Raw genomic sequence first — 17,642 nt, forward strand, 5'->3', positions numbered from 1 at the left:
CTTATTACTCAGGTGCTACTGATGCTGACAGCAGATCTTGATGGGGAGGAGGAGAAGGATAAAGGTGCATTGGATAACCTATTGTCCCAGTTGATTGCAGAGCTTGGCCTGGACAAAAAGGTAACAAGCCCTGTGGCTGACATACATGGAAATCTCACTGTGATGCTCAGTTATTACCCATCTCTACAGAGCCTAATATGTCTGCAATCTGTTTAACCCCCTGTCCCAGGATGTGTCCAAGAAGAATGAACGCACAACGCTTAACGAGGTTCACTTGGTCATCATGAGGCTGCTCAGCGTCTTCATGTCCAGAACAAAATCTGGCTCCAAATCCTCCATCTGTGAAGTAAATGATTCATATCTCTACTTTCCTCCTAGGGCTGAATGCAAAAGGTGGGGTTACATGACCATGGCCGCATACAGAAGGTGGGATCACATGACTATGTCCTCCCAGAGAGTGGGGTCACTACACAGTCACTGATTCCCACTTCCGTATGCAGAGTGTGGGGTGACATGCCCACTTCCACTATACAGGTGGTTAGGTTACCCTGACACTTCCTCTGAGAAGGTTGGGGTCACCCGATTTCTACCTTCCATCTGTATGTGCAGAGGGTGGGGATACATAAGCAGTTTATAGTCCTTTTAAAGGGGTTGTTCACCTTCTAACACTTTTTTCAGACAGTTCCCTAGAAATAAAGACTTTTCCCAAGTACTTTCTATTTTCTATGTGTGACCATTTTTCTAATATTGAAGTGTAAACTTTCATTTCTCACCTTTATAAAGCAGCTCTGGGGAGGGGGGTCGCCGACACTGGAAACTGTTCTAAATTGATACATTTAGTTGATCCATTTCTTATCTTTGTCCTTGCTGAGCAGAATCCCTGGGTTCCATTACAGGCAGCTGTTAGACTTGATACAATAGTTACTAATACTCCAGAGATGCGGCTGAGAAATGGATCAACTAAATGTTGTAAAATTGTAACAGTTTAGAGTTTGCGCTTGAATTACTGAGCTGCCGGATAGTGATGTGCGGGCCGGCCCGATCTGGCGGGTTCAGGCTGACCTCGCACTCTTCCTCAGGGGTGCGGGTTGAGCTCTTTCCCTGCTCTCCCCGCCCACCACCATCAAATGCCGGCTTCCAGATTTAGGGTTCATCTTTTATAGACGCTGCGACTGCTCGTCCCGCCCCTTTTGTGACGTCATCGGCAGGGCGGGTGGGTGCGAGTCTATAAAAGCAACGCAGAAGTCAGATGTGGGAGGGCGGGTTACGGTCGGGTGCGGGTCGGGAAAATCCCGACCTGCACATCACTACTGCCCAACTCAAACACCAGAGACAAGAACATTAAAGGGGAACTCTGGGTTCCAAACCAAAATTTGATAAAGAGGCAAAATAACACAGAAACCCCTAATATACCCATCACAGTTACCTGTTTTTTTTTTTTATAAAGTGTTAATTAATGCCTAGCAGGGGGCTAGGCTTACTGTCAGAAACCATTAAAAATCATGAAAAGTCTGCATTTTTTTTAAATGATATATATTGCAAAGTTGCTTGAAATTATGTTTGTTTACTTTTTAAAAAGCTTGTTAAGTTTTTATGGAGTTGCCCTTTAAACTTTAAGCAGTAAAAAATAAAAAATGGAAAGTAATTAAAAAAGTCTATTTCTGGGGAACAATCTGAAAACAATTGAACTGAAAAAAGTGTTTGGAAGATGAACAGCCCCCTTTAAGAAAGGTTAATTATAATGAAAACTCGTGGAACACAACAGACAATCACTCATTCATCTTTCTTTCTCTGAAGTCCTCGTCGCTGATCTCTAGTGCGACTGCAACTGCCCTGCTGAGCTCCGGAGCTGTGGATTACTGCTTACATGTGCTCAAGTCTCTCCTTGATTACTGGAAGAGCCAGCAGAGTGATGAGGAGCCCGTGGCTACCAGCCAACTCCTGAAGCCCCACACCACTTCCTCCCCTCCTGACATGAGCCCCTTTTTCCTGCGCCAGTATGTTAAGGTGCGTCCGCTTTTAAGGATAAGGAAAGGATAAGAGAACATTTGAGTCAAATTAGAAATTCACGGGCAAATAAGAAGAGCAATGTTACTAGACATTTTGCACAGTGTAATGGTGGGGACACCCCCTACTTTTCAGTTCAAGGGATAGAAAGAGTGAGATTAGGAGTTAGAGGAGGCGATTGTATGAGCCTTCTGGCAAGGAGGGAGGTATTCTGGATTTTACCTTTACAAACACTGCCCTTGGGGTTAAAGGATCAGTAACATCAATTTTTTTTAGAAAAAAATTCATTGGTATATATAAAAAAAAAAACTGAAAGACAAATGAAACTTTTAAATCGCTAAGTCTTTATTAAGAAATAACTTACCGAAACTCCGCTTGCGCTCCTCTTTAGAAAAGGTGACATGGTGACAATCCATCATGCGGCGCTTGATATCTCCTCCCTGGCTATCTCCTATAAGGAAAGCAAGGAGGAGAAATCAAGCGCCTCACAATGGATTGCTGGATTGCCTTTTATAAAGAGGAGCACAATTGGAGTTTCGGTAAGTTATTTCTTAATAAAGACTTAGTGATTTGAAAGTTTCATTTGTTTTTTTTGTTTTTTGTTCTATGTACTAACAATTTAAAAAAAATAAAAAATTATGTGACTGGTCCTTTAAACTATGAGTTTCACATTACATATTACACTTAAAGGCCATGGAGTTCAGTCCTGATAGGGTTACCTATATGTATACTTATATCAATATCTATGATGCCCACGTGTGAGATAAATGAGACACTTAGAATGGAAATAGGAAGTATATGGGAGTAAAATTGGTTTTATGAAGACTATAATGATGTGATATTTTAACATTTTCAATTGCACCGCGTAATATTATACTGACTGTATTAACTGTATTATTGACTTATTTATTACAAGTTGTTTATAAAATATAACAAAGGGCTGGTTTCCATATGTTACTATAGAAGTGTTATAGGAGTTATAATTGTTTATACATGATACAGGGGACAGTACTAGTACCCTGGAAATAGTAGGATCAAAATAAAGAGGATAAACCTTTCTGATTGGTTTTAAATTAAAATTATTGGGATTACACTGTTTTAAAATTTTGGGACTAAGGGAATACTGGCATAAAAACCGATGATTAACTACCGGAGGGTACGAAACGCGGAAGGTGGATCATATGGGGTCAGTATGTACTAACTTTTAATCTGTTATAATGCTAATTTTATAAACTTTTGATTTTTAAAAGCTGGCAGTTGTGAGACGGGTTTGTCCAGCTGTTGGGAGATTTGTTATTGCAATACAATAGCTTTGTATCTTGTGAATTTATTTTCTCTAGACCAGTTGTCTTTTCCTTTGCAGGGCCACGCTGCTGATGTTTTCCAGGCCTATACCCAGCTGCTGACTGAGATGGTTCTACGCCTTCCCTACCAAATTAAGAAAATTGCCGATACCAGTTCCAGAATCCCACCTCCTGTGTTTGATCACTCCTGGTTTTACTTCCTGTCAGAGGTAAGTAGCTCTAACATTCCCAGTTCTTTGTTATATTCATGCCAGTACTCATGTTTTATGTCAAGCGTTGGTGCTTCAATGTTGATTTGTGATGAATCGTTTGCATTTTCCAAGCTCTGTGCTAATTTAACCCTTCTCTTGCGCAGTACCTGATGATTCAACAGACTCCATTCGTTCGACGACAAGTGCGCAAACTCCTCCTCTTCATCTGCGGCTCCAAAGAGAAATATCGTCAGCTGAGGGACTTGCACACGCTCGATTCCCACGTCAAAAGTATAAAAAAACTATTGGAGGAACATGGAATTTTCCTGCGTGCCGGTGTAGTCACTGCCAGTTCAGGATCTGCATTACAATACGACACACTCATTAATTTGGTAAGTGTTTTAGTATTCCTGATTCTTTGCTGTATTTTTCTTTTTTTTTGGGTCCCCCTTTATAACTACAGAATAATGTTTTGTTCCTGCTTGCACTCCTGCGAGTTTGTCTATTGGACGTCAGAGAAGACAACACCCTGTGTGCTTATTGAGACTGTTTCAGCAGACAAGTGTTTTTCTACCCTAGGATTCACACTGCTCAGTCCTCAGGGAATGCCTCTATCATTTTCCTACTCAAAGTACCAGACCCATATATCCTGGTGCCTTTTGCAGTAAAGTTCCAGCTTTAAGTGTGGTGGCAGACGGGGAGATTAGTCACCCAGTGACAAACCTTTTCTGCTCAGGGCGACTAATCTCCCCGAGATACCTTCCCTCCAGCAAGAATACGAATCGGCAGCGGGATGGCATACGAATGAAGTCGGCCGAAGTTTCCTAGTGAAATCTGAAACGATTTGTATGCCATCCCACCGGCCCCTCCCTGTTTCACCAACCATGGGGTGAAATGAAATGGGTAGGGGTCTTCAGAATAACAGGCAGCTTCCTCTGAAGATTGAACAATAAAAGCACATATCTCTTTGGTTGCCATGGATTAGTAAGTGCAAATTTGACCAGTCTTTATAAATGTTTGTCAGAACTATATTGGTGAGGGGAGGCGTGCCTCCTACCCCCTAGTCCTAACTTGTGCATCATTCTGACAGTAATGACAGGGCTTGGCTGCACCTCCTGAGTCTGATGGGGCTCTTGCACCTATTATAGCTCTAGCACTTGTGCCCCAGGGAATAAAAAAGGGCCCCTATTACACAGAAACATTACAAAAATGAAAACAATCTGACATGTCAAACGTTCTGAGAGCTGTTTGTGTTTCAGATGGAACATCTCAAAGCGTGTGCGGAGATCGCGTCCCAGAGAACTGTCAACTGGCAAAAATTTTGCATCAAGGATGATTGTAAGCGATTTCCTGCGTTTGATATTAAGACCTGATATATTACCTGATGCCTCGTGGTCAAAGAATAATGACTGAACCATGTTGTTTCCCTTCAGCGGTCCTGTACTTCTTGCTTCAAGTCAGTTTCCTGGTGGATGAAGGGGTTTCTCCGGTGCTGCTGCAGCTTCTCTCCTGTGCTCTGTGTGGCAGTAAAGTTCTCTCTGCATCGTCATTCTCCAGTTCCAACGCTCAACCTTCCTCTGGCCCAACCGGTTCCCAGACCAAGTCATCCACTAAGAAGAGCAAAAAGGAGGATAAGGAGAAAGAGAAAGAAGGTGAAGACTATGGAATAGAAAGTTGATTGCAGTTGATTTTGATCCTAGAGCAAAGCCAACATTCCAAATATTTTGTCTCATATTGCAGGAGAAAGTTCCAACAGCCAAGAGGAGCAGCTCTGCACCGCCCTGGTCAATCAGCTTAATAAATATGCAGACAAGGAGACACTTATCCAGTTCTTGCGATGCTTCCTACTAGAATCAAATGCTTCTGCTGTGCGCTGGCAGGCCCACTGCTTAGCTCTCCATATCTACAGGTGAGCAAGTTACTACCTCCTCTGTGTTATAGCAGGCTCACTGCTTAGCTCTCCATATCTACAAATGAGCAAGTTACTATCTCCTCTGTGTTCTAGCAGGCCTACTGCTTAGCTCTCCATATCTACAGGTGAGCAAGTTACTGCCTCCTCTGTGTTCTAGCAGGCTCAATTCTTAGCTCTTTATGCTGGTTTTTCCTTTACCCAGGAATACTGTGTAACCAATATGTACAGATTATCAAAATGCCTGTGTTCTTCCACTGGAAACTGTGAATACTGACTGCTACTTTTCCTCTTACCCAGAAACTCTAACAAGTCCCAGCAAGAATTGTTACTAGATCTTATGTGGTCCATTTGGCCTGAACTCCCAGCTTACGGACGCAAAGCTGCCCAGTTCGTAGATCTGCTTGGATACTTTTCACTGAAGACCCCTCAAAGTGAGAAGAAGGTAAGTGCCTGACCAACTAAAATATATTCTTCCTGCGCCCAGTGCAGTCACATGGAAATAGACATTAAGAATGATGGAATGATTTGAACAGTAAGATAATAATTTCATACTCTGCTTCCTTCAGGGGAAACCATATGGTAGCTTCCACTGATGTAGATCAGTGTACAGAAAATAAAATGTGTATCCCGAAATTAATATCCAACATGTTCATTCTTATTTCAGTTCAAGGAATACTCCCAGAAGGCTGTGGAAATCTTGCGAACACAAAACCACATCCTGACCAACCACCCGAACTCAAACATTTACAAGTAAGTCTTATGTTCAGCTGTTTTTATTACATTTCATTTTATTCCCTGTCACAGTTAAATCACAGATGTGTTTTCTGTTCAGCACCCTTTCTGGTCTGGTAGAATTTGATGGTTATTATTTGGAAAGTGACCCATGCCTGGTGTGTAATAACCCAGAAGTTCCTCTGTGTGTAAGTATCCTTGACTTTACATCAATATCCTTGTTTTTCTGTGTGTGTGGCAGCCAGTGAATTTCCTATGGAGAGCTATTGGCATCAGCATCAACTTCTCGCTATAATCCATTGTTTCTTCTTGGCAGAACATCAAGCTTTCCTCCATAAAGGTGGACACCCGCTACACTACAACCCAGCAGGTGGTTAAACTCATTGGTAGCCACACTATCAGCAAAGTGACTGTGAAGATTGGAGACCTTAAACGGACCAAGATGGTGCGAACCATCAACCTGTACTATAACAATCGCACCGTACAGGCTATTGTTGAGCTTAAAAACAAGTATGTGGCACTTTCCCTTGTAATGCATTTCTGCTTCCCATGGGAACGCTTGGGTATTTGTTTGCTAACAATCCTAACAATTCCTAATGTCGCAGGCCTGCCCGCTGGCACAAGGCTAAGAAAGTGCAACTGACCCCTGGACAAACCGAGGTAAAGATCGACCTTCCACTGCCTATTGTGGCATCCAACTTGATGATCGAGTTTGCCGACTTCTATGAGAATTATCAGGCCTCCTCCGAGACCCTTCAGTGTCCTCGTTGCAGCGCCTCTGTACCCGCAAATCCCGGAGTCTGTGGCAACTGTGGGGAAAATGTGTACCAGTGTCACAAATGCAGGTAAGAATGGAAGCCACGAGCTTCCCACAGTGTTTGTAACTGTCCCAGAAGCAAGACATTGCTGAAAATGGATTATTGGCTGGAACAGTTAGTTAATTCTTTGTTGTGAGCTCAGTCTATAATGGTGGCAAAGGGGTTAAAAGGGTCTGATCCAGAATTAGTGTCTTAGTGTTTGTGTCCCCCAGAGGACTAGATAGAAAATATATTTAGGACATTGAGACATTTTTTGCCTTGAGTCCTAAAAAATTCTTTACCCAGGGGATTGTTTGTCCATATATTGCAATATATTTAATACATCAAAGTCATCCCCGGTGTGGCCAGTTCCTACACTCAACTTTCATCTGATTTTTTTAAGAATCCAATTGATTCATTATACATTTTACACAGGGACTAAGCTTTACTTGCAATTAACTTGCTGCTTTCAAGGTTAAAACTCCCAAACTTGGTTGCCCTTTTATTGGACACCAGTGGGATCACCTGACTATAGCTGGGATGGGTCGGAACTACAACATGGAGCTGGTCACTGCTCCTGTATAACTATAGATTATTGGTAGCTGTATGCACAAAATGTCTCAATGTCTTAAACATATTGATAATGAGGGTTGAGTGCAGAGGACTCTTGTATTTGTCTATGAATTTTGTGGTCACAGTTTCATTGCACTAAAATTTAGTGGTGAGCACAACTTTCCCTTGTTTGTTATGGAGTAGATAGAAAATGGTTGGAAAGTTGAATTTGATGGACATTTGTCTATGTCAGTAGTATCTACTATGGATAACCATCCTTTCTCCAAGTCATCTTGGGGGACACAGGGATAGTGGGGTATAGCTAGTACAACTAGGAGGCAGGACACCACTACAAAAAAGGCAACTGACTCCTCCCCTACTGGCTATACCCCCAGCAGGCGGGGCTTAGGTCAGTTTTAGTTGTGTCCTCAGGAGGTCAGGACGGAAAGTTTTTCTCCAGTCAGTTTTTGCTGACACCAGGGGCTGTTTTGAACCTTTACACTGCGTAAAGGAGCTCATTAACATCCTCCTACGTGGGACTGTCCCCGGGGTCCCAGGTGCTGTGCACAGACCACCCAGCCATATTCATTCTCCTTTCAATTGCAGGAGGAGACCAGGCTGGCCGGCAGACTGACAAGGGAGAGTGGTTATCCAGTGCAGGTAAGTCCCACTGGGAGCTCCCTCATCTCACCCTTCCCTGCTCCCTCCTTATCCCACACGGTAGGGCAGCGATGGGACAGGCTGTATGCCTTCTAGAAGAACAGCTGCAATTCTCCCTAGTGGAAGCCTATCCCTCTCCCTCCCTCACCTCACTGCTCCTTAGTGGCAGCCTACAGGGGAAAATCAATACAAACAGGGAGGGAAGAGCGGCTCCACTATTAACAGATCTAGTGCAGAAGCGGAGTTTGTGCCTTTGTCTCACAGCACCGCTATCTCTGCCTCCGGGTCCAGCGTTGATAGGGGGGAGATTAAACAAATTTTCCAACGTCAATATTCCAGACGCCTGGATTCACGAGGTTGTCACTCGAGGATACCACCTAGAGTTCTTGTCTCTCCCCCCGCACCAGTTCTTCATGTCAAGACTCCCCCCATGAACTTACCAAATGCACAGCCTTTCAAGGAGTAATTTCCAACTTCTTCTTGCAGAGGTAATCGACCTCGTCCCTCTTCGTAGTTCCCAAGAAAGACTGCTCAGTCCGCCCCATCCTAGACTTAAAAGAATTTAACAAATTAATTCGCCCACGAAAATTCAAGATGGAATCCCTTCGGTCTGTCATCGCAGCGATGTCACCAGGGCAATTCCTTATGTCTCTCTACATAAAGGACGTTTACCTACATGTTCCCATTTTCCCTCCGCATCAGAAGTATTTGCGCTTTGTATTCCAAAATCTCTATTACCAATCCACAAGCCTTCCATTTGGCCTCTCATCGGCTCCTCAAGTCTTTACAAAAATCACGGTGGCTGCCACAGCAATGATTCGCAACGAAGGAATTTCCATCACTCCCTATCTGGACGATTTATTGATCAAGGCGTCATCCCTCCAGGAGCCCCAATGGAGTCATGGTCTCTACTATAGAAGCAGTACCGTTCGCCCAATTCCACCTTAGGGATCTCCAGTGGAACATACTCAACACTTGGAGAAGCAAATCCTTACTACAAGAGATCCTGCTGTCCTGACAAACTCTGTTCTCCCTTCTGTGATGGTTACAGTCCACTCATCTCCCCATGGGAAAATGTCTAAGGTAGGGATGCACCGAATCCACTATTTTTGATTCGGCCGAACCCCCGAATCCTTTGAGAAAGATTCGGCCGAATACCGAACGGAATCCGACCCCTAATTTGCATATGCAAATTAGGGGTGGGAAGGGGAAAACATTTTTTACTTCCTTGTTTTTTGACAAAAAGTCCTGTGCTTTCCCTCCCAGCCCCTAATTTGCATATGCAAATTCGGATTTGGTTCGGATGGGCAGAAGGATTTGGCCGAATCCCAAACCGAATCCTGGATTCGGTGCATCCCTAGTTTAGGGGAACCTCACTGGCGCATCCTGACACCGGATGAGAGTCTATTCGGCTGGGGGGCAGTCCTTGAGGGCAGGTCAGCCCAGGGGAAATGGAATCTGAACAAAAAGAAGTTACAGATCAACCTGCTCAAAATCCGAGCAATTCGCCTAGGTCTACTTCACTGGGAGCAAGACCTGGCAGGTCAAGCAGTAAAGGTACAGTTCGACAACTCCACTGCGGTGGCTTACATCAACCACCAAGGCAGTACAAGAAGCAGGGGAGCACTCAATGAGAAACGTATCTTCCACTGGGCCGAAACACAGCGAGTCCAACTGTCAGCCATTTACATTCCAGGTCTGTTAAACTTTGAAGCAGACTTCCTCAGCCAACAGTCCCTAGACCCAGGCGAGTGGTCACTGAAGGACAAAATCTTACAAAAGATAACTCAGAGGTGGCGAACTCCAGAGGTAGACCTGATGGCAACTAGGCAGAACAGAAATCTGCCAGATACAGAGATCCAATGGCCATAAAGGCCGATGCACCTGGCCCGTCAGACTGGTGTATGCCTTCCCACCCCTACCACTCATCCCCAGAACCATCAGAAAGTTACAACGGGAACAGACCACCCTCATACTGATAGCACCAAGGTGGCCTTGACGAGCGTGGTTCACAGATCTTCTCAACCTCTCCATCGAAGAACCATGGCCTCTGCCTCCACTCCCGGACCTTCTCACTCAGGTCGACATCCAAATCTGACATACCTCAACTTGACAGCGTGTCTCTTGAGACCCAAATTCTAATCCAGAAGGGATTCTCCAAGGCTGTGGAACACACAATGTGTGCAGCCCGAAAGCCGGTTTCAGCCAGGGCCTACAACAGAGTTTGGTCCACGTACCTCCGTTGGTGTCAAGTTCAGGGTACTATCCATACCCAATGTTCTGGAGTTCCTGCAAGAAGGTCTCTCAATGGGCTTGTCCCTAGGTTCCCTCAGATTTCAGCGCTATCAGTATCAGAGCTCACGTGGCTCCCCAATAAGGGCTCCTCCCCCTCTCTGGGACCTCACTCTGGTTCTACGTGCACTTCAACATCCACCTTTCGAACCACTAGGCTCTGTGTCTCTGCAGTTCCTCACTTGGAAAACCGTTTTTCTACTAGCAATCGCTACTGCGAGATGGGACCAACATGACAGAGCAACCCTTCATACTATTCCATCCTTCCTACCGAAGGTGGTTTCAAAGCTTCATCTATATCCATAAATTGTTGTCCCTTCCTTCTGTTCCTCTCCAGCGAAGAAAGAAAGGGACTTGCACACCCTAGACCCGGTAAGGGCTCTAAAGTTCTACCTCCACAGAGTTCAAGACATACGAAAATCTGACTCTCTACTGGTCATTCCCTCAGGACCATGGCAGGGTGCACCGGCTACCAAACAGTCCATATCCCGCTGGATCAAGCAAGCCATTCAGAAAGCATACACCGCATGGGGCCGGACCCCACCAAGCAGAGTCACAGCCCATTCCACGTGTGAGTACGTCCTGGACGTTCAGGAAACAAACATCAGCTGAACAGCTATGCAAATTGGCAACATGGACGTCTGTTCATTCCTTTTAAAAATTCTATCATTTCGATACCTTTGCGGCTTCTGACACTCGCTTTTACAGAAAGGTGCTTCAGGCCGCGGTGGGTTCCTCTACATAGGCCTCAATCTCCCACCCGGGAATTCAGGGGACAGCTTTGGTACGTCCCCACTGTCCCTGTGTCCCCCCAAGATGACTTGGAGAAAAGGAGATTTTGTGTACTCACTTTTAAATCTCTTGCTTTTCAGTCTCTTGGGGGACACAGGGCTTCCCTCCCTGGATTGAGGCTCTCACTGCCGTCAAACATGATACTGTTATGAGTTATATTTACTTACATTTACATACATTATATCCTGTTGACTTTGGTGCAAACTGACCTAAGCTCCGCCTGCTGGGGGTATAACCAGTAGGGGAGGAGTCAGTTGCCCTTTTTACTACTAGTTTTACTAGCTGTACCCCCACTGTCCCTGTGTCCCCCAAGAGACAGAAGAGAAAGAGATTTAACGGTGAATACACAAAATCTCCTTTTCTTCTTAGATCCATTAACTACGACGAAAAGGATCCTTTCCTGTGCAACGCCTGCGGCTTCTGCAAGTACGCCCGGTTTGATTTCATGCTGTACGCCAGACCCTGCTGTGCGGTGGACCCCATTGAAAATGAAGAAGATCGGAAGAAAGTAGGTTTTTTACATACTGATTAAAGTGTCAGTTCTACCCCTCGCCTGCCTCTCTGCACTCTTTCTGTTTGTGACGATTCTCATTCATCAAGGTCATGATATCTCTGTAGAAATAAGTCAAATCACCTGGATTTGCTGTGTTTTTACTTGAAGATGTTTCACCAGTCATCCAACTGGCTTTCTCAATTCAGAATTACTGAAGCGGAGTTATTCTGAATTGGGAAAGCCAGTTGGATGACTGGTGAAAAGTTTTCAAGTAAAAACACAGCAAATCCAGTGGGTTTGACTTATTTCTACAGATATTTATCAAATGCAGATGTCACAATCTTTTCTTATTTACATTCACCACTTCAGGCTGTGACCAATATCAACACTCTGCTGGACAAAGCTGACCGTGTGTACCACCAGTTGATGGGTCACAGACCCCAGCTGGAGAATTTGCTCTGCAAAGTAAATGAAGCTGCACCAGAGAAGCCTCAGGTAATTTTCTTTACAAAGCTGCACCGTGCCCATTCTATGTGGCCCTTCGCTGCAGTAACAATCTCCATGATTTTTACTTTACAGGATGACGCTGCCAATGCCGGAAGCATAAGTTCTACATCTGCCAGTGTGAACAGATACATCTTACAGCTGGCCCAGGAATACTGCGGAGACTGCAAGAATTCTTTTGATGAGCTCTCCAAGATCATTCAGGTATCCGTTATTGTATCTGTGAGTTATTCTCAAGCCTGAAGAAGATTTGTGTCCATTTGCTCATTTACATCTTGTCCATTGTTTATACCGTTCCAGAAAGTCTTTGCCTCTCGGAAGGAGCTGCTGGAGTACGACCTTCAGCAAAGAGAAGCAGCCACTAAATCTTCCCGCACCACAGTGCAGCCCACCTTCACTGCCAGCCAGTACAGATCCCTTTCAGTGTTGGGCTGTGGTCACACCTCCTCTACGAAGTGCTACGGATGTGCCTCGGCCGTGACCGAACACTGTATTACATTACTCCGTGCCCTGGCCACTAACAGTACAATCAGACACATCCTGGTATCACAAGGGCTCATCCGGGAACTGTTTGACTATAACCTGCGACGTGGGCCTGCCACCATGCGGGATGAGGTGCGGCAGGTCATGTGCCTTCTCACCAGGTATGAGTGGACCTCAGTGACTCTTGAATGTCTGTTTCTTGTTGTAGTTCAATCTCTATACAAGTCTAATCATTAATGGTTCTATTCACAGGGACAATCCAGAAGCCACACAGCAAATGAATGATCTAATCATAGGGAAAGTGTCCACCGCTCTCAAAGGCCACTGGGCCAATCCAGACCTGGTAATTGCATTAATATTTCACTCTGTGTATCTACTGGCTGCTTATCTGAGAAAATACAGTTTCTCTGTCGTCTTAGGGGAACTATGGAGTTAAGCTCCAACCTCCAGGAGGCAGGTCACTTGATAATAATTAAGAGGTGTGCCATACTTGGCTTAACCCCACGCACAGTGCTCATCAATCAGTTTTTCATGTGTCCTGCTACCAGGAGGATGGACTTTCCTTATGGGGAAATGCATTCTTCGGCCAGCTGAGGCTGGCACCCGGGGTGACACCAGGAGCAGGGCTGCCTGCATCCTTACGGTTAGCCCCCACCATGGAATATTCACTGGGGTCATTATATAGCCAGAGGTCTATAACGACCACCCAGACAGTGCCTGTCTTCCACTCGGTCAGCAGAAGGTCTGGCCATGTGAACATACCCTTGGGTAAGTACGTGGGTACCCACTAGTAACCCCTATGCTACTGTGGCCCCAGCCTTCAGCAGTACCCCCCAACACTCCCCCCTCCCTGTGTCACTCACTCTGTTTCTCTGTCAACGTGTGGAAACAGGGGGAATAAATCCCTGCTGCTCCCTCTCTCTCAAGACCAACCGGCACTCCAGAGTCAATGCGCATAAGGCGCAATAGCTAGACCTGAGAGGCCAGAAGCCCAATACCTTGGTGCGAGCACTAGAAGGAGGGGCGGGACTCTGAGCGATGTCCCTGTTTTTCATTCTGGATCCCACTTGCGCTGGAACGCATATGAGTTGCCATTTTGTCCACGGCGTTAGCACAGAGGTCTGACAAGCTGCAGCGGAGCAGTCTGCAGCAGGGGGACTTCCTTTAGGAATTCCTACAGTGGCACAGACCGAGAACACCAGTGCAGAAAATCTACCTCAGGAACCAGGGCCCAGTCGGGCACAAGACCGACTGACCCCCCCCCCCTCTGGGCAGTCCAGCTTTCCCAGTCCCTGGCCACTCTGCAGGGTCTACCCGCTATTGCTGACCATTTAGGAAAGGCGTTGGCAAAGTTTAACCAGAAGCCTTCCAGCAAGTGCACAGATGACGCTAAGGAGGACAAATTAGTGCACACTTCCCCCGTTGAGTCGTCGGCAGAACAGGTATCTTCCCAGTCAGAGGGTGAAATTCCATCTTCAGATGATTCCTCGGAAGAGGAAAATCAGGATGGTGAGAGAGACCGCGATTCCCAACATGATATAGAAAAAATCATTAAAGGAGTTCTGGAAGTACTTAATATCTCACAAACACCAAAGCAACAAGCGGAAACACCACAATTGTTTAAAAGTCAACATAAATCCACAAAATTATTTCCATCGAATGAACAGCTGCTGGAGATAATGCAAGATGAATGGAACATCCCAGAGCAAAAGTTCTAAGCTACAAAGAAATTTTCCAAATCCTACCCCTTTCCTAAAGAACTCGTGGATAAGTGAACTAATCCTCCAGCGGTGGATGCCCGGTTTCCAGGCTGTCAAAGTCTACTACCCTTCCAGTGACTGATTCAGCAGCTTTTAAAGACCCTTCAGACAGGCGTTTGGAAGGGTTTCTACGAGCCATTTACTCCTCTGCTGGCTCAACATTAAGGCCTAGTTTGGCATCCGCTTGGGTTTCTGGGCAGTACCCAGAACTGATCTATTAACTACAGCACAGTCAATCGCAGAGGCATCGCCTTATCTGTGTGACACCTCCCTCGATACCTCCCAAATTACAGCCCAGACTTCAGCCTTATCCATAGCGGCACAAAGAACCTTATGGCTTAAAAACTGGCCAGCTGATCTTAGTTCCAAGAAATCATTGACATCGCTACCCTTCAAGGGTCAACGGTTTTTTGGCAAGGAACTTGAGAAAATAATCTCACAGGCAACCGGAGGGAAACGTACTTTTCTTCCCCAAGCGAAAAGCAGGTTGGCGGGATCAGCCAGACACGAAAAAAAAAATTTGTGGCCAAAGTGGACGATATACTCCAAAAACCAGTCCACCTCAGCGCTCACACTTTCGTAACAAGTCCAACGATAAGAGTCGTAACACATGGAAGAATAACAAAACCTACAACAAGCATGCAGGAGACAAGTCTACCACTGCCTGATGGGCCACCGCCTCCAGAATCGCTGGAACAGATAGGGGGCAAGTTACTACGATTCCGGGAGGAGTGGACCCAGCACATATGGGTCAACGAAATAATCACAGAAGGCTACCACCTCGACTTCACAAACCTACCCCCTTGAAAATTTTTGATGTCCAGAGTTCCATCTCACCTACAAATGGCACAAGCCTTCTTGCATTGCATTTCAAAAATGGAGCAAATGAAGTAATTGTACCAGTACCACGGCCGGAGAGATTCTTGGGGTTTTACTCCAATCTGTTTATAGTACCAAAGAAAGACGGCCCTATGGGTCCTTCAGACCAGTGTTGGATCTCAAGCAGTTAAACAAGTTGTTACGAGCCATTCGCTTCAAGATGGAAACCCTACGGTCAGTGATCCGAGGAATGGAACAGGGCCAGCTGATGATGTCCCTAGACATAAAGGATGCATACCTTCATGTACCAATTTGGACTCCCCACCAGCAGTACCTTAGAGTCACTTTCGCGAATCAACACTACCAATTAGTAGCACTACCGTGCGGAATCTCGTGAGCACCAAGAGTGTTCACCAAACTTATGGCGGTAACATCAGCAACATTACGTCTACAAGGAGTGTCAGTGACCCCCTATCTGGACGATCTCCTCCTGAAGGCCAGATCAGAGGAGAGAGCCAAGCAGGACCTAAATCAGACAGTCCTGCTGCTGCAGAGTTTCGGCTGGACCATCAACTGGTCAAAATCCAACTTACAGCCCAGCCATCAGATGATATTTCTGGGTCTGGAATTCAACACTATCTCGCAATCGGTATGTCTCTCACGAGACAAACAACACAAGATCACACACCAAGTACACTCCTTGCTATCCAATTAGAGGCCAACTGTTCATATGGCAATGAAGGTGTTAGGGCTCATGGTCTCGGCCATCGAGGCGGTTCCCTTTGCACAGATTCATCTGCGAGCCTTACAAGAAAGCATACTATCGTCATGGAAAGGAGGCCCTCTTTCTCAAGCCCTCAATTTGTCTCAAACGACAAGGTAGACTCTCCAGTGGTGGCTGAAAACAACCAATCTGGCCACATGGCAATCCTCGGCGACTCCGGACTGGGAGGTAATTTCCACGGACACCAGTCTGAAAGGATGGGGAGCTACATGGAACAATCTATCTGCACAAGGTCAATGGTCTCTCGAGGAGTCCAAACTACCCATAAACATTCTGGAGTTACGGGCCGTAAAACTGGCACTAGACCATTGGTCTCTCCGTCTGCAGGAAAAGTCAGTTTGCATCCAAAGAAAAACGTCACCACAGTGGCATACATAAATCATCAGGGAGGAACACGCAGCAAGGCAGCTCTGACAGAAGCCCAAGCAATATTGGGGTGGGCGGAAGCCAACAGAGTAAGATTGTCGGCAATTCATATTCCTGGGGTGTCCAACATCAAAGCAGATTTCCTTAGCCGAAATCAAGTGCATCCAGGCGAATGGGAGGTTCATCCGGAGGCATTCATGATGCTAGTAAAGCACTGGGGCCAACCACAGATAGATCTGATGGCATCCAGAAACAACACACACATTCTTTGCTCGAAGTCGAGACGTAATAGCAGCAGGGGTAGATGCTATGACTCAAACTTGGACTACCATACATCTTTCCCCCTCTACCAATGTTTCCTCGGGTCCTCAAAAAGATCAGGCAATCAGCCATCACAGTCATTGTGGTGGCCCCCTATTGGCCTCGCAGAACATGGTTTTCGAATCTGCAGGAGATGTCGATAGACCATCCAATTAGTCTGAAATGCAGGCCAGACCTTCTCAGACAGGGTCCACTGACACATCCCAATCCCGGCCTGTTCGCTTCGACGAGATGGCTGTTGAGGCAGCCATCTGTTGAAGAAAGGGGATAGAAGAGGAGGTTATTTCAACAATGCTAAAGGCACGTAAACCCACTTCTTCAAAGTCTTATCACAGAGTGTGGCATTCCTTCTACAACTGGTGTGAAGTGCTTGATCTGCCCTTTCTCAAACTCAACATTCCCAGAGTGCTATCATTCTTACAAAAAGGTCTACAGCTAGGTCTAAAACTCCGCTCCCTAAAAGTGCAACAATCAGCCTTGTCCATTCTGTTCCAACATCGTCTAGCAACAGAAGATATTATACGAACCTTTTTACAAGGAGTTGCACATGTAACTCCTCCATTTCTACCACCGGTCCCAGGTTGGGACCTTAATCTAGTGCTCGAGGCCCTGCTCGACCCTCTATTTGAACCAATGAGTTCAATTTCCTACACCTGGCTCACCTGGCAATTTCGTCAACTAGGAGAGTGTCTGAAATAAGTGCACTATCCTGTGAACCATCATTTCTAATTTTCCACAAAGACAAAGCAGTATTGCGAACAGTTCCTTCATTTCTACCCAAAGTGGTGTCATCCTTCCACATAAATCAAGAAATTATAGTACCATCACTATGTCCTGATCCTAGTAATAACAAGGAACGATGGATCCACAATC

At 45.6% G+C, this 17,642-nt stretch overlaps 1 protein-coding gene across 17 annotated transcripts in view; it reads left to right on the plus strand.

Moving 5' to 3' along the window:
* The window catches only part of LOC108695960 (E3 ubiquitin-protein ligase UBR4), a 112,615-nt gene that overhangs the window by 67,632 nt on the left and 27,341 nt on the right, over positions 1 to 17,642 (plus strand). For all 17 annotated transcript variants that reach the window (XM_041569848.1, XM_041569853.1, XM_041569855.1 and 14 more), the window contains 18 exons: positions 13 to 120; positions 230 to 346; positions 1,798 to 2,007; positions 3,371 to 3,520; positions 3,667 to 3,894; positions 4,762 to 4,840; positions 4,936 to 5,154; positions 5,243 to 5,411; positions 5,712 to 5,856; positions 6,079 to 6,164; positions 6,247 to 6,334; positions 6,463 to 6,656; positions 6,752 to 6,991; positions 11,609 to 11,747; positions 12,102 to 12,227; positions 12,312 to 12,440; positions 12,537 to 12,880; positions 12,972 to 13,062. In XM_041569848.1, the coding sequence (XP_041425782.1) occupies positions 13 to 120; positions 230 to 346; positions 1,798 to 2,007; positions 3,371 to 3,520; positions 3,667 to 3,894; positions 4,762 to 4,840; positions 4,936 to 5,154; positions 5,243 to 5,411; positions 5,712 to 5,856; positions 6,079 to 6,164; positions 6,247 to 6,334; positions 6,463 to 6,656; positions 6,752 to 6,991; positions 11,609 to 11,747; positions 12,102 to 12,227; positions 12,312 to 12,440; positions 12,537 to 12,880; positions 12,972 to 13,062 (2,862 nt within the window). The remainder of the gene's footprint in view (positions 1 to 12; positions 121 to 229; positions 347 to 1,797; positions 2,008 to 3,370; positions 3,521 to 3,666; positions 3,895 to 4,761; positions 4,841 to 4,935; positions 5,155 to 5,242; positions 5,412 to 5,711; positions 5,857 to 6,078; positions 6,165 to 6,246; positions 6,335 to 6,462; positions 6,657 to 6,751; positions 6,992 to 11,608; positions 11,748 to 12,101; positions 12,228 to 12,311; positions 12,441 to 12,536; positions 12,881 to 12,971; positions 13,063 to 17,642) is intronic.

Source organism: Xenopus laevis, chromosome 7L (genome assembly GCF_017654675.1).
Source record: "Xenopus laevis strain J_2021 chromosome 7L, Xenopus_laevis_v10.1, whole genome shotgun sequence".
Lineage (NCBI taxonomy): Eukaryota > Metazoa > Chordata > Amphibia > Anura > Pipidae > Xenopus > Xenopus laevis.